Below are 16,074 nucleotides of genomic sequence, written 5' to 3'. Positions count from 1 at the left end.
CCCAAAGCCATGGACCCTGCGGGTGGGAGCCGCTGGCCAGTCCGCGGAGGCCCCGCTGTGCAGCCATGCCCACGTCAGAGGCGCCTGCACCCTCTTTGTTCTGTGCTGCCAGCTGTTCAGGAGAACAATAACCCCCATAAAGACCCTTTCATCTCTGCCCCACGATGCTCGCCGACTCCCTACCCGCCCACGGCGAGGGGACAGTGCCCGCATGCGGCCGGTGGGGCAAACCAGGGGAGCGCAGCTGACCTTTCTGGAAGGAAGCAGCTCGGGCTCGTGTCCAGCAGGACTGGGCGGCCATGGGTCTGGCTGGGGGGCCTGCCACATGCCTGGTGCGGCCTTCCCCAGACAGCAGGGCTCAGGCCTGCGGGGCAGTGGGGGCAGGACAGGGCAGGACAGGGCAGGAGGGAGAGCGAGACCCTTACCACCTCCTCCTACAACCGAGCTGGACGCCCCAGGGCCTCCTGGGACAGACCCCAGCCCCGTCCTCCACCTGCCTCTAGTTTGCAGAAAAACGTCCGCCTCCTAGGCCCTCCCCAAGTTCCAGAGAATATATTTAAGCAGAGGAGTAAGGAGATGCGCAGGCAGGCTTGGTGGGCTCACAGGGCCTTGCAAAGGGCCAGCCCGGCTGACGACCAGGGGCGACGCCCCTCCCGGTCACGTGGGAACCCGCCCTGGCTTCTGGGGTGAGGCCTGGAGCCCCGGGACCGTGAGCGCTGGGAAGGCTGCAGTCTCTGAGGAGCTGGGTTCCCGGGGGTCACCTGAGCTTGTACCTGTCAGCAGCCAGCAGCCGGGTGTTAAAAACTGCCGCCAGCCTCCAAAAACGCAGCCGTCACTGGGGCTGTTGGTGGTGACGGGCGGCAGGTGGGTGCGGCCGGGCTGGCGGGGACGGGAGTGCCTGGTGCTGCTGTCTCTCTCTGTCACTGGCCGGCTGGGCGCCCAGCTGCCAGCTGCCACCACGCGAGGCACGGAACATGCCTCTGAGCAACCTCGCTGGCAGGGCTGAGCGTCGCTGACCAGTTCAGGACGCGCAGCCCACGAGACGGAGCATGATCACCGCGCTTACTCCTGTGTGTGTTTCGATTACAGCTTCGGCCGTGCCAGGCTTGATTGCCGGACCATCTTCTCAGTTCTGCTCTGCGAGCTTGTTCGTATTAATTTGCATCTGAGATGTGACGCTCTAGTTCCAGGGGGGACAGCCTTTCACGTTGCATGTCTTTCTGAGGCTGGTGCCCAGCAAGGTGCCTGAGACCTTGCGGTGCAGAGGGCCAGAGAGGCTCCACCTCGCCCTGGAGCCCCCGGCCGGCCAGTCTTCCTAGAGGCCCTGCCCGCTGCAGCCCAGTGCAGCCAGCTGCTGCCCCACCTCACTGCTGCCTGGGACCCTCGCTGCTCTGGGAAGGATCTGACTCACCTCGGGGCTCCCCTAGGAGTTGATGGGGTGAGCACCCATAGGCAGGACACCCCGGGTACCCCAGGATGCACCTGCCGCTCCGGGGCCGGGGATTAGCAACAGAAACCAGAGCCCGGCCCAGCGGGGTTCTCGTCGGGCTGGCAGAGGGCGACCAGGGCTTCCCTCCTGGGGGGGCCACCTGTCACCTCCAGGCGAGAAGATGCACCCACATCCTCTGCCCTCGTCCCCTCTGACCTTCTTAGTGGCAGGGCTGCAGTGTGGTCTGGGCTGCTCGGGGTCACCTCGGGCCCTATGCTGACCTTGGGCAATCTGGAAACCGTCTGTGGGGTGGCCCGCCAGCTGTGGGCACCAGCCTCTCCAGGAACACGGGTTGAGGCCAGTGTGGTCTCTGCTGCCCCACGACCTGGTCTGCAGACCAGACCCGGGCGTCTCTTGGGGCTCGCCGCTGGGGCTGCCCGCACCCAGGGGAGGCCCTGAGTCAAGCCCTGTGCCTGCTGTCTGGAAGCAAAGGGCAGGGGCCCACCTCCTGGGTTCAGTCCTCGGTGGGGCACCCCAGCCCTGCCCCCTCCTCCTGGAGCCCCCGTTCACCAGGGCTGTGCAAGCCCCAAGGAGAGGCCCCCTCACCCGCACACGGCTCCCCGGGGACAGCCACGGAGGCGGCGAAGTCCTGGCGGTCTCGCCTGGTGCCTGGTTCTCAAGCTACCGCTCACGTCAGGAAGCCCTCCCCTCTGCCCAACGGCCTTTCGGGAAAACCTGGGGAAGCTGTCTCTGGTTTCTCCAAGTTTCTCCAAGCGGCATCTACAGCTAGAAATCCTTTCAAAACGGCCCGCTGGCCAGCAGATGCCATCAGTCCACGAGACGCTAAGACGGCAGGTGAAAGTTGGAGATCTTAGTAGGAACGCTGCTGAATGAAGTTAACCCAACAGAGAGAGCTTGGTCGTCTTCAGCTTACGGTTTAGACCTCGACGTGCCCACAAGCATGTTTTCTGAGTTATCAACGGCATCAGCTCGGGCGGGAAGGGCAAGCCTGCTCTGGCAGGAGGGCGGCAGCTCCACCAGCCTCAGCGGCGGCCGTGCCCTCTCTGGGCGACCTTGGTCCCCGCCTCCCTGTGCTGGGTGGCACCACGTGGGTCCCTCGGGCCCCCCAGCACCACAGACACGGGCCTGCAGCACAGTCAGTGAGGCTCCTGATGAAGACACAGAACGCCCAGCCTGGAGCTCACGGCGGAGTCACTGCCTGTTAGTGGGCCCGAGGAAGCAACGCGAGCAGGCGGGGCGTCTACGGCTTTGTTAGCGGCCGGACTACTGCCCTGCACCCGCTCTCACGCGGTCGCCGCGGGAAAGAGGCAGGCAGGGTGGGGTGCCCGGCCGGCACTGGGTCTGTCTCACGGGGCAGGTCCCGGGGCAGCCAGGCCAAGGAAGCTGAGGGTGGGGAGGCCAGGGCGGGACCCGCGGGGCAGGGAGGGAAGGCCTGTGCAGGAGCTTCTGCTCCGCCGAAAACTCGGCCGTTGGTGAGAGTTGTGTAGAGAGTAGTGTTTTGGACCATTCCTCATCCAAGTCAGCTGGGAAGGCACTCGAGATGAACAACCCCGGGCCTTCCGGGAGGGAGAGGAGGAGGGGGCCAGGGGCCTCCTGAAACCCAGGGCCTGTGGCCTCAGAGACCCCGGGGGCTTCAGGGGCCTTCAGAACAGTGTGCTGGTGCTCAGGGTCTTGCTGCAGATGCCCAGAGCAGGCAGCCCTCTGCACACAGAGGGGCCCACTTCCTTCCCGCAGCACGGCTATCACGACCGCTCTCCAGCTGAGCCACCTGGTCCTTGCCCCCCCTCCCTCGTGTTCAGGAACGTGGGGCCCTGATGTCCCGAGGGTGCTGGGCTGGGCAGGCCAGGCTGCCTACTCAGGGCGAACACACAGGACAGGGCAGCCCTGCTGTGGGCAGCGCCTGCCTGCCCCCGGCCAGAGTCCCCGGGACCCCATCCAGAGCCCCCGGGACCCCATCCAGAGCCCCCGGGACCCCATCCAGAGCCCCCTGCGACCCCATCCAGAGCCCCTGCGACCCCGGCCAGAGCCCCCGGGACCCCATCCAGAGCCCCCTGTGACACCGGCCAGAGGCCCCTGCGACCCCAGCCAGAGCCCCCGGGACCCCAGCCAAAGCCCCTGGGACACCATCCAGAGCCCCCTGGACCCCATCCAGAGCCCTTGCGACCCTGGCCAGCACCAGCCATCTGCGCGGTCACTGTGTGGCGGGAGCCCCTCCTCTAGGGTGACAGGCAGATCCCTGAGGTCAAGCCAAGGTCTGAAGGCGAAAAGTTAGGAAAAGCGGCACTGGGCAGACAGGCCTGGGGAGGGGAGAGGGCTCGCACATTTTATGGGGGTGTGTGGTCGGCCCAGCTCCACACACACCTGCTCACGCCTGCACAGGCCCAGGGCCGTGTCCTCCACTTCCCACTTGGTAAGCAGTCCCTGACTGAGCTGCCCACGCGCCCCCCACCCCGGGCCTGGCACTGTGCCCCCCTGCCCCCCACAGACACCAGAGCCCCCAGGCACCCGTGTCCCTGGACAGTCCTGCCCAGTCCTGGAGCTGCTGCCCTTTCTGTGGGGTCTGCCCTTCTGGGGAAGAGAAGGCCACTCTGGAAACCTCCTGACCCTTCCCAGCACCCAGCTCAGCAGCCCCCAGGCACCAGCCCTGGTCTGGCCACGGCCTCACACGGGGCCTCGGGCCAGCAGAGGGGCTGTTCCGGGCACAGCAGGCTCATCAGGCCCAAGTACCAGAAAGACATGCCCTGGTCCGGGGGCCCAAGTTGGGACAATGTAGCTTTTCAACCCATGAAGAGGCTCTGCGGGTGAGGGCGCAGCTGCAGGCACCGGGGCCCGAGCGCCTCCCAGGGCTGTGTGCACATGGGCATCGCCGGGGGCTCAAAGGGGCACGCCTGGGGGATTGTGGATCCTGCCACTGACTAAGCCAACACGGGCTTTCATCATTCATCTGAAAACGCCGGAGGAGTGGATGGCCGCTCGCCACTCACCCGCCTGCTCCCCCCGGCCTGGTCCCCCCACCAGGGCTCAGATTTAAGAGGAAGCCTTCTGCAAGCGGGGGCGTCATTTGTACCTGAGAGGCCAGAGGGAGACGACGGGGGACACAGTCACCCACACGCTCGCTCGGTGGGCCCACGCTGGGCGGGCTGTGTGCTGTCCTCACCAGGCCTGGGCCTGGGGGAACCCGCCACCCTCGGGCGGCAGGCAGAGTCCCCACTTCAAGGCCCCGTGGGCACCGCCATCAGCCTGCAGCCCCACGAGTCGGGGAACATGGCGACTGAGGACCAGCTCCCCCAGCCGGGACCTGACGGACCAGGCGCCTCCCTGGTAGTCTGACCTGGCTGCATCAATGCCTGCTGCTAACCCGGCCCTCACCCAGGCCCCCAGGGCTCAGGAGGTGCTCAGGGAAGCGGGGGTGCCAGGTGTGTGAGCCGCCGGGCGTGAGCCGCCGGCCAGCCGTGTCCTCACCGCAGCCTCCTGCCCCCGCTTCATGATGGCCCCCCCGTGACACTGCGGCCTTCTTCACGGGGCATTCCTGCCGTAAGCAAACCAGCGAGCGGGAGGGCGGGAATGTGCCCATCGAGGACCACCGGCTCTGCTGTTTACACAACACGACCGAACGCGCGTGAGCCTCTCAAAGGGCCTACCTCCACCACGGACTTGGAATCCAGCCGGAAGTTGAAATCACCGAAGACAAAGTAGGACGCCTTCTCGAACCGCTGGTCAACGATCCTGGGAAGAGAAGAGGGAAAGCATCACTGAGGTGCAGCCCGCCCGCCACGCCTGACCTCAGCCCTGCGCCCCAGAGGCCATGATCCCACCGGCGGGGCTAGTACGGGAGGCGTCCCGGCCACACTGGCCTTGCGGGTGAAGAAAGCCCGCACCGGTCACCTCCGGCTCAAAGCAGGATGAGAACCGTCTCTAACAGGACTGCCTGCAGGACGGATGTCCGCCCCTGCAAAAGGGAAGGGAGGCTCGGTGACCGGGCCCACAGGCTCGATGCCCAGCTGCGGCCGCATGGACGCCCCCACTGAGACGGGGCCCCTGGGCCTGGGGTGGGGGGCGCCCTCTCGGCCCGCAGTGGGCTCTGAGAAAGCATGTGTCACGGGCAGGCAGGGCCAGGGAGCACCGCTCACCCCTCACCAACTCAGAAACGTCCGCCTGGTTACCCCGAACCAGGCCCCAGTGTGCAGGGTGAGGGCAGCCCCCCGGAACGGCCCTTGCCAGGGACTTGTTAGCTGAGAAGGAAGAGCTGACCAGCAGCAGCGTCACCACTGTTTCATGGTGCTGGGCGGGAGGCCATCGCCTGGTAGGTGGCTCCGCCTGTCCATCCGCCCATCCGTCCTCCTAAGCCGGGAAGGTCGGCAGCGGCAGCTCCTCTCACACACGGGCCCATGCTCTCCCCACCAGCTCCTGCCTGGCTCCTTGCCTCCTGTGCTGAGTCTCAGGAGTTTCCCTGGAAAGTGCACTGTGAGCTCTGCACTGCCTGGGGGCCTTGAGTTCCTCGCAGGAAACACGGCCCCGGCCCCACGCTGGGCCTTGGGCATTCTCCCCCAGGCTGGCTCCTCTCCAGGCGGAGTCGGCGGCCTCTAATCCATCTGGAATTGCTCTGGAGGACTGGATCTGAGTCCATGGGTCTCTCCAGCGGTGATTGATCCTAACCCTTCAGGAAACACTCAGTCCTCCCCTCCGCAGTCCGTGCAGAGACTCTCCTTTCCTGCACGTCTTTGTCCCGTTCCTGTCATTTTAAGTAACAGCACTTCTTGACAGATGCGCTTCTCACTGAAATTCTTCTAAAAATCTTCTCAGCTGTTTCCATGTTTTTCTTGCACATTAACTGCTATATCATGTTGCTGAATTCCATGAAAAGTCTTGTTTTCCGGTTTAACTGGATTGATTCTCACACATACGAGTTTGAAGAGAAAGGACACATTTTAACAGATTATTACTAACAGTGCAGATGAGCAGTAATGTCGCTTCTGGCGTTAAAGTTAAACCTTCTGTGGAGCAGACACCCCTCAGGGATGAAAACTTGGGGAGGCCAGAGGGTTGGCCCCGGGGAGCCCTGCGCCCGGGACCAGCCTCGCCCCTTACCCCACTCACCCACCGGCACCCAAAGACTGTTGGCAGGAGGGGGCCTGAGCCATCTTCGAAAGGTTCATCTTCTTTTGCTGTTAAATGCCTTCAGAAGAACACACCTCAGAGAACCTGCGTGGTATCCCCATCAGGACATGGGGTGTGGCCCCCAGGTCGCCCACCTCCGGGGGGGGCCCCGAGCTCAGCCCGCCCTCCCCAGGAGAGGAGAGGAGACGACGCCACCCCCGCCCTGCCTCCAGAGTCCAGTGGGTGGTGGGAGCAACGCCCACGGGAAACACCACCTTGCTCGTTAAAAAGCCCCAACCTGCCCCCCACTAGCGGCAGCCCCCTGGGTCCCCACTGTGACCACCGGCTGCACGAGACGGGGGACAGGGGCTTCCCGTGCCCTCCAGCCTCGAGCTGGGCAGCCCCACCACCCCACGGAGAGGCCCCGAGGCCCCCAGGGCCAGCTTCTGGCCTCTGACCCCCGCCCCGCACAGGGGGGCTGCCTCCAAGGGGAGACCTGGGGGCGACCCTCAGTGCCCCGGGTCAGGGGACTGGCAGCGAGCGGTGACCCCCGCAGGGACCTGGGACCACCTCCCGCCAACACATGACCTCATGCCACTCAAACGCCTCGCTTTTCTTTCCCTCTTTGTATTTACTAACTTTTCAAGGAAAACTGGACCGAGGCAAAGCTTCCGCTTGATCTGCGGGGGGAGGAAGCAGACATACGTGACACGTCACACACCTACTCTCTCTGTCCTGACGGCCTGCCAGCCTGCTTACTAAGAAGCCCAGGAGCAGGGTCCCCGAGAAAAGCCCTGAACTCAGGCAAGCCCTCTGCCCTCGGGCGTCGCCCCGCCGCGGTGTCGGTTTGCACGTCACACGTGAGCACAGCCACGGACACGGCTCAGACGCAGGGACACGGGCAGGGGCCCCCAGATCCTACACGTTCTCCAGCCGGTGTTTCTGCTCACTCTTGTTTTTAAAGAACCTGCCCTGTTCCTGTGGTGGGAAAGGCCAGGGTGCCACACTTTCTGGGATCCCCGTGCTCCGGAAGAGGCTGGACGGCACTGGGGCGCCACAGCCCGCTCCTGCTCCTGGGGCAGGAGGTGGCCACAGCTGGGGGCGGAGAGACGTGCAGGGTCAGCCCAGGTGTGGGCTCTGGTCCCCACCGGGGCTTCCCCGGAGGCCCAAGGTGCCGGCAGGCGATGGAAGGGCTGGTGAAGTGGGAACCCGGCCGATGGCCCTCGTCACCAGGGCACGGACGGGCCCGGGGGTCGCCGCCTGGGGACAGACGGGCCCAGGACCAGGAAGCGGGGTAAACGGCTGACACAGAACTAGGCAAGTGAACAACTGGCCCGTTTAGGGCCCGTATGGGGGTAATTTCCTTTTACACAAGATAACAGATTTCAGATTTACTATCGGACTGAATCAACTTTGAGAAGCTCGGGGGTTTGCAGGGAGAGAGGCTGCGTTGGGCAGCCTTCCTGGAACCCGGCCCCATGGCTTCTCTCGTGACAGCCGTGGTGACTGGTGACTGATTTCATCAGCCTGTCTCGTCGTGTAATTCCATCATTAAAACCCTAAACTTTATCATATTTCTGTGCCCCGCTCTTTTCGCCGTAATGGCCCGCGCCCATCAATAACCGCAGGGTGGGCGCGAGATGGAGCTGCTGTCTGCCGAGGCAATTGCCGGAGAGCGGGCGAGGCCTATGCTTTTAATCTCAATATAGCGCCGTTCGGACCAGCAGGAAAAAGAGTTGTTTTAAAATTAATTACCTTGTCAGTAGCTATTATGATTAAAAAGTGTGCCCACATCAATACCGCATGCCTAATTCAGAAGCAGAGTCACAAGAGAGGCCATGAAAATCAATGGGTTAGGCCTTGAAGACAGAGGCTCTCTCCACTGACGGGGGAGCTCACTGCATGATGCTCAGGCCAAGGGCAGGGTGCCAGGCGGGGCAGGGGCGTCGGGCCCGCCAGCCCGGCTGGACACTGGGCAAGGCAGGGGGCGTCCGGCCCGCCAGCCCGGCTGGACGCTGGGCGGGGCAGGGGCCATTGGGCCCACCAGCCCGGCTGGACGCTGGGTGGGGCAGGGGGCGTTGGGCCCACCAGCCCAGGGGACGCTGGGGCCCTCTTTTGTTAGCTTTAGCCGCTGAACGTGGTAGAAACCAATCCTGGGCTCATCTCGGATCTGGGGGAGGCCACATGCTCGGATAGAACAACCTGAACAGCAAAGCACCATGGTGGGGGCTTCTGACAACCAGGCCTCTGAGCCGCCTCCAACAGACCGACCTTCCTGGGAGCCACGCTCGGGGCTGCACGCGTACTCTGCCCTGTGTGGCGTGCTGGCTGCGGGGGCCGCAGCCCCGGGATGGTCCCTGGCGTGGGCTGGGGGGGCCTCAGCCCCGGGCATGGTCCCTGGTGTGGGCTGGGGGGGGCCGCAGCCCCAGGGACGGTCCCTGGCGTGGGCTGGGGGGGGGGCTGCAGCCCCAGGGACAGTCCCTGGCGTGGGCTGGGGGGGCCTCAGCCCAGGGCATGGTCCCTGGTGTGGGCTGGGGGGGCCACAGCCCCAGGGACGGTCCCTGGCGTGGGCTGCAGGGGCCTCAGCCCCGGGCATGGTCCCTGGCGTGGGCTGGGGGGCCTCTGCCCCGGGGACGGTCCCTGGTGTGGGCTGGGGTGGCCGCAGCCCTGGGGATGGTCCCTGGAGTGCCAGCTGCGGCACACGGAGCCTGAGGTAGGGGCAGGGAAGGGGGCGCCCAGGTAACTGGGGAAGGACCCTCCTGCTGACAGAGCAGAGCCAGGCAGGTGAGCACCCCCCACACACCCACCCCTGGGCATCTGCCAGGTCCCTGCGGTTCACAGGCCCGAGCAGCCCGCCGGCTGCACCCGCTCCCCCAGCCGGCCTCTCTCGGGCTGGGCGCCCTGGGGACCCGTGAGGGGTGCATGCCTTGCTCAGCGGGCGGCCAGGCCGAGCCGTCGCCGCAGCCCCGGGGCTGCGCTCAGGGTCCCGGTGCTGCACTCATGTGGGGCGGATCTGGGGAGGCCACGGCCCAGAGCAGCAGGACAGAGGGCGCTGCCAGCCGCTGAGCGTCCAGGGGCTGCGCCCCATCCTGAAATGCCCCCTCTGGTCTCAGTCGGCTGGTGGCCAGAGCTCTGCTGTTGGAACGAGGCCTGAGGCCCTGCTCGGCACTGGACTGTCACCCCAGTCGTATGTTGGAGCCCCAGTCCCCTCAAGATGATACTGGAGAGAATTAAAGTCAAATGGGGTCATGAAGGGGGTCCCGGATTAAACAGGACAGGTGTCCGTGAGAGAAGAGGCCCGTGGCTGCTTCTGTCCTCCGAGGACGCGGCAAGAAGGTGGCTAGCATTGTCCAGCCAGGATGTGGGCCTCCAAGAGCCGAAGGGATGTGCATGCTGCTCCAGCTCCTGGCCTGAACTCCGTCTGTGCACAGACTGGCCCAGCCACGGGGCTGCCTTGGGGGCTGCAGGCCCTTCTCGGACCCCCGTGGGGTGTCTGCGTCTCCAGGCCCGGCTGCTGCAGGCCTCCGCAGGCTTCCCGGGTGCTGCCCCCTCGCACTCACTCTCACTCGCCCTTTTAACAGCAGGGTGACATCACACCCGCCTTTCTGCTCGGATGGCACCACGGGCAAGGAGCAGAGACATGCCCCTGCCTCCAGGGCCGCTGGGCTCCACACGTGCAGCCCAGCAGAGAAGCACCGGGGGCTCAGGAAGCCGATCCTTCAGACCTGAGACGTCCACAAACGCGGGCAGCAAGGCTGCACCTCATGGGCCCTGGGGAGACGCAGACCGCCGTGCGGCCCAGCCTGGCTGAGCGTGCGTGCTGGCGGGGCCCCAGTCCGGCAGCAAAGGAGGGCTTGAGCATCCTAAATGTCGGCGAAGTAAGCAAGGCCAGCAGGTGGATGAGCACGGAGGGCACCGCCTCGAGGGGCGCTGAGCTGCGGCGTGGACATGCTGGTGCCAGGACACGCCACAGAGGGAGGGGTCGTGCACCGTCCAGGTGACAGTCCAGGACGTTACCTAGGATGCACGTGGAAGCCCGCACCCCACAAACACAGACGATGCAAGCACCCCACGGGAACATACAACGCTGCTCAGCTGTGAATGCACACGGCCGTGCCAGAGCATGCATGGAGTCCCTGGACGGGGGGTTTGGGGGAGAGACGACCCTGCACCAGGACAGGAGGGCGGGACGAGGACTCAGAGCGCAAGCACAGGCCCCGGCGGCACCCTCAACTCTGTCTGAGCAGGACACGGAAACAGCGACCCGGGTGCGCTGAGCTGGAGCCCTGACTTCGCCTCCGCTGGCACTGCGCTCAGCTCTTGTGACGCATGGGCTCGCAGCCCCGCACTGTCAGGACAGCGGCTCATTCCTGGACGGCCGGGGTCCTTGCATGCCCTCCCGCCCGACACCAGGAACACGCGGGGGACCCGTCCTCTGGCCAACGAGGAGGTTGCCCGGCGGGCCTGGATGCCCACGTCTACACTGGGCTCCGACACGGGGACAGCGGCCGCCCAGGGGCCCATGGCGCAGGGCGTCCTGGCGACCTGCATCCTTAGCAGAGGGGCTTGCCTCTGCCTGGAGACCAGAGGCTTTCTTTTCTGCCGGCTGGCTGGCGGGGCAAGCTCTGGGAACGGCCCGGAGAGGAGCCCCGGGACGCGGGCCTTTGAGCGGCTGACAGCTGACGGATGGCCGCCCGCAGGGCCACAAAGACGGCTGTGTGGCTGCCGCGTCACGCCGCCGCTCCCTGGGAACTAATTGCTCGGCGTCGCCCCGGGCAGCTTTATTTTTCTGGCAATCATTTCTCTGAATGCCCCAAAATGAGCGTGAAACAACTCTTTTGACCGGACATAAAAGTTAAATGTCCCAATGTTGACCAAATTAACTTCAGCGCTGTGACAATGGCTGTATCTGTGAGAAGACGCTTGGGACAAAGGGGCGCTTTCTGCCCGGATTTCACAGTTGTGATGTAAGATTGTTCCTGCGGACCTGGCCCGGCCGCACCGCAAAGGCAGACACAAGAGCCCTGTCACTTGCGGAAAAAAAAACCTCATTTCACGGCCGAGAGCTTGGGGGAGGCCAGGAAGGGCTATGTGAGCTGGTCTCTGAGGCTGGGCTGACGTCCCAAACGCCACCCCCCAGGGTGTAGCTGTGTGCCTGACAGGCACCCTCCACGGGTACAAAGATGCACGCAGCCCCCCAGAGACCCAGGAAGGGTCTGAGCCACCCCCCAGGCGGATGGGACCCCAACCCCATACAGAGGTCCCGACACCGCCATCCCCGCATCTCTGAGCCTGGTACGCTTCCCTAACTAGAGGTCTGTCTCCTTCTAACCTTTCAGAACAAGAGATTTCAAGCAAGAAATTATTGCGCAAAACATCAGTTGTTATTTGCCATAAAACCTGCCCTCTAGTAACACTGGAAAGCCTATTTTCTGACGTCTGCAAGTTCACACACTTCGGACCAGAGTCTTCCTCTTGGGTGTTTTTCTTCATAAGTTAGCTTTTCACTTTAAAATCATCTTCAAGTCACAGGAAAGCTGCAAGGACGGCCGAGGGGCTCCGGGTCTTAACCCAGGTCCCCCGGCCCGGCCTGCGGGGGCAGGGCATGGGCTCCCGCCCGGGTGGAGACGGGCCTTCAAGGCCCTCCGGGGAGACTGAGCCGGGACCCCCGCACTGCCTCTCTGCGCCCACGTTGGCCGCAGACAATGCTCCCAGAGGTTCCCAACGCCCTGAATGGGGCCCCCTTGGTGGCAGCGTCCATTCAGGGGCCAGCGTGGCATTGTGCTCCCATCGGCACAGCAGAATGCAGTCTGCTGGTGGCTGCCAAAAGGTTAGCAGCCCCGATGAAAGGGCGTCCGTCACTCACCGCCACAGAGCAGCCCTTTGTGCGGGCGCCGGCCGCACCGGGAGGTCCGGACGCGGCTGGCTGGGCGCCCCACAGACGTCCATGGGAACGCCGAGGCCGCTTCCCGGGGGCTGCAGAGCAGCAGCAGTTCAGGTGCTGACAGGCCCTGAGGCCACTTGCCTCTGCCGACTGACCGCAGCCTCCAAGAGCGGCCCAGTTCCCGGCCGGCTCGGCCCTGCCCTGAAGGTGGTCTGGGAGGCCTGTCCGGCCGCCGTGTCTGCCGTGACGACACGTGACCGTCCCCCTTCCCCTGGACCAAGAAGCCTGTTCCAGCTGGGCTGCAGGCCGATGCCCCTGCAGGCTGACCACCTGGAGCCTCAGCACCGACCCGGCCGTGCTGGCGCCTGGCTACCCTGGGCCCGAGCGGCGAAGGCTCGGGTCCAGCCTGCTGTCCCTGTCTTCGGCGATTGACACCCAGCTCGGTCCACAGCTGGACACCCAGCCCCAAGGAGTGCCCACTGTGGATGCGGCAAGGGCAGGCAGACCCCCGTGTCCTCCGCGTGTGGGGTCTCAGACAGGGTGACGGACGGACCTCGGGAACCACTGCCTCATCCCAGGCACAGCCCCTGGCCTCCCGCTCCATCCAGGGCGTGTCCCAGCCGAGCACAACTTGGGGTCCGGGCGGGCCGGCTGGGCCCTGGGGAAATTGGAGACGCTCCCCAAGGCCAGGCGGGCCGGGCCCCCTGAGAGCAGGGGTGCTGTAGGGGAGGCCTCGCAGGTGCTGGGCTCTGGGAAACTGGGCCCAAACAGCCGATTAACCGGGGTGAGACCGCCTCTCCCACCCAGACAACAGTGCGTCAGTGCCGATGCACCGTGGACAGACGAGGACCAGAGGGCCCAGGTAGGGGCCCTGTGCACTGGCTCTGATGGGGCCGGGTGGCCGTGGGGGCTGAGAGCAGGGACAGGAGGAGCCCCCCATCCTGAAGACCACCGAGGCAGCCGCCCCTCCCGTCAGGGGCCCGAAGCTCTGACCGGGAAGCAGGGGCAGAGCTCGGAGGGAGGCGGCACTCAGTGGGCAGGGGGCAGGGGGCAGGGGGCAGGGGGCAGCGGGCAGGGGGCAGCGGGAAGGGTTCAGGGGTCAAGGGGGAGGGCTTGTGTCAGCTTTCTACTTTTGGTAAACAAGGGAAAGCAAGCCAGGACAAGGTGAAAAGCCAGCCAGCCTCGATTCTCTGCAGAGGTGGGCGGGCGGGGGCCCCTCTGCACCCACCTGTCGAGCACGTAGCCCAGAGCCTTGTGCCGGATCCCCGAGTACACAGAGGGGCTGGTCTCCCAGGCAACCAGGTTGGAAGCATCGTGGAAAAGGTGGATGTTCACCAAGTCGAAGGCACTGCGGGGTGAGAGACAGGAAGCTCAGGATGCAGGCTGGAGCTGCTGGGTCCCCCGGGGCGGCCCCCTGCCACCCCACCCAGCTCCCCGGGCAGGTGCGGCCAGGCTGCCCGGGGCAAGTCCTCCTCTGAGGTGGACTCAGAGGAGACACACGGGGCTCATCGCGTGAGCCCTCACACAGGAAGGACCCACGTACAAAGGTCGCCACCAGCAGCAGAGGGACCCACAGAGGATACCTGGAACTCGAGTCAAAACAGAGGAGCGGGAGGTGGGTGAGGAGCGAGGAGGAGCTGGGTGCTCGCCCAGGCCTCAGCTCCCCACGCAGCTGGCTGTGCAACCTGAAGCCCCCGTAGGGTCCCCGGGGGCACTGGGGGGTTCAGTTCACGCTGCAGAAGCAGCCCCGAGCTCACAGCCCCTGGAGAGCCTTGGGGAAACTCCTCGGCCATGCCTCCTGTGGGCCTGCAGGGGCATGGGGAGTCTGGGGGGCCGGTTACCCTCAGGAGCCCTGGAGCGTTGCTGGGGCCTGTCTGGTTCACAGCAGAGCAGGTGGGTGGGCTCCACACCCCCTGCAGAGTTGGGGCCACCAGGCCCTGAGACCCAGCCTGACAGCACACCACGCGCGCCACCCCCAGCCCGAGCACACGGAGGAAGCTCCAGCTTTCCGCTCCGGTCGCACAGTGACCACTGAGCCCGGGCGGCCCCCGAGCCCTTCCCTGGGCCGCGGGTGGCAGTCGGGGGCCGGGTCAGGAGGCTGTGGCGGTCTCGGCTCCTCCCGCCCCAGAGCTCTGGGACCCCCACCCAGGGGACGCCCCGACCGCGTGCGGCCCCAGCGAGGGGGTCGTGTGGACGTGGGGGTCGTGTGGACGTGGGGGCGGTCCCGAGGAGGGGCCGCAGCAGTCAGCCAGCGGAGCAGTCGCAGTGCAGAGCCAGGTGGGCGCGCATGCCGGGAGGTGGGGCACGGACTCCTCGAGGTGCCCCGTCCCAGCAGAGGGGTGGGGGTGCCCGACTTCCCGAGGGTCCCCCCACCCATGCTGCGAGTGCTGCTGGCCATGGCTGCGGGGGCCACCAGCAAGGGCCGGGATGCAGCCTGGGCCTCTTGGCCACGCTCAGGGTCCTGGGCATTGTGGGGCCCATCAGCCCTGTCCAGCCGGCGGCGGGGCGTTGGGGCTGGCCGCAGGGGCTGTGGGGAACGTACCAGTCCGCAAGGCACCACCGCGTCCGGAGAAAGCCTTTCCTCGACCACTTGCACTGAAAGGCAAACAGGCCACATGGGTCAGCAGGGGCGGTGGGGGGCGGCGGCCGGGACAGCTCTGGACGACACTGTGCTGGGACCACGAGCCATTGCGTCATCGCCAACTCTGACCCCCAGGCCACAGCCTCACGCTGGCACGGCCTCCTGGGACATCTGCCCTCCCATGGAAGCCTGCGGCTGGTGCCCAGGAGGGGTGTGTGGGGAGGGCCCATGGGGAAGGTGGGCGTAGGGTCAGGGGCTGTGTGGTCCCAAAGCTGCGTCCGGGGCGGCAGGGGCTCTGGCCCAGCAAGGGCCTCCCCTCACCACCCCGCATCCCTGCCCACTCCCTAACACCCAGACTTCACGAGGGGTTCCTCCCACTTCTGCGGGCGGCCCCCCCCCACTTCCGCGGGCGGCCCCGCCCCCTGCACAGCCTGGGCTGGCCAGGTCACAGCGGCCTCGAGTCCAGACAGGCACTTGTCGGGCCCCTGCCTCACTGGCCTCCTCTCTGATCACAGCTGGCTGGAACCACCTCGCCGGTCGGAGTGGCTGCTGTGGGACCCGGGAGCCCTTGAGGCTGAGAATGGCACCCAGGGTCTCGTGGGAGTGGTCACCCGCAGGGGCCGGGGCCGGTCCTCGGGGGCCCTCGGCCTCTCCTAGTGCCAGGGCAGGGGGCGGAGGGGGGTCTCTAGGTGCGCCGGAGGTTGGTGCCTGCCCCGCCCCTGGGGCAACCTCTCCGGAGACCCAGTGACTGATCCTACGTCCCCCTGCAGAGAATGGGAGGTGGTCACCGCCACTCCGCTGCCCTCAGGCACGTCGGGAAACCGGAAGCCGCAGTGCAGAGCAGCCCTGCCTCAGAGGCCTGGCTTTTGGGCTCGGGGCGGGCCTGCGGAGGCGGGACCAGGGTCCAGGTCCGCACCCACGTGGAGGGGGGCCGGGGTACCTGCGCACGAGCTTCTGGACACAGATGCTTGCTGCACATGGAGGCAGAGTTCTCGGGGGGACTGGGGTCTCCCTGGCCTCCCACTGTCCCGTCCACCCTGCTGGGTGCCCTGGCCATCGCCG

General features: G+C 65.9%; 1 protein-coding gene across 1 annotated transcript in view; it reads right to left on the bottom strand.

Moving 5' to 3' along the window:
- The window catches only part of INPP5A (inositol polyphosphate-5-phosphatase A), a 151,422-nt gene that overhangs the window by 20,736 nt on the left and 114,612 nt on the right, over positions 1-16,074 (bottom strand). Inside the window, exons 7-9 of the mRNA XM_052660644.1 lie at positions 14,974-15,026; positions 13,660-13,779; positions 5,092-5,176 (exon numbers count right to left, since the gene is read on the bottom strand). Coding sequence (XP_052516604.1) covers positions 5,092-5,176; positions 13,660-13,779; positions 14,974-15,026 — 258 coding nt within the window. The remainder of the gene's footprint in view (positions 1-5,091; positions 5,177-13,659; positions 13,780-14,973; positions 15,027-16,074) is intronic.

The sequence above is a fragment of the Budorcas taxicolor genome, chromosome 23, assembly GCF_023091745.1.
Source record: "Budorcas taxicolor isolate Tak-1 chromosome 23, Takin1.1, whole genome shotgun sequence".
NCBI lineage: Eukaryota > Metazoa > Chordata > Mammalia > Artiodactyla > Bovidae > Budorcas > Budorcas taxicolor.
This window is presented reverse-complemented; position numbering and strand designations above follow the sequence as displayed.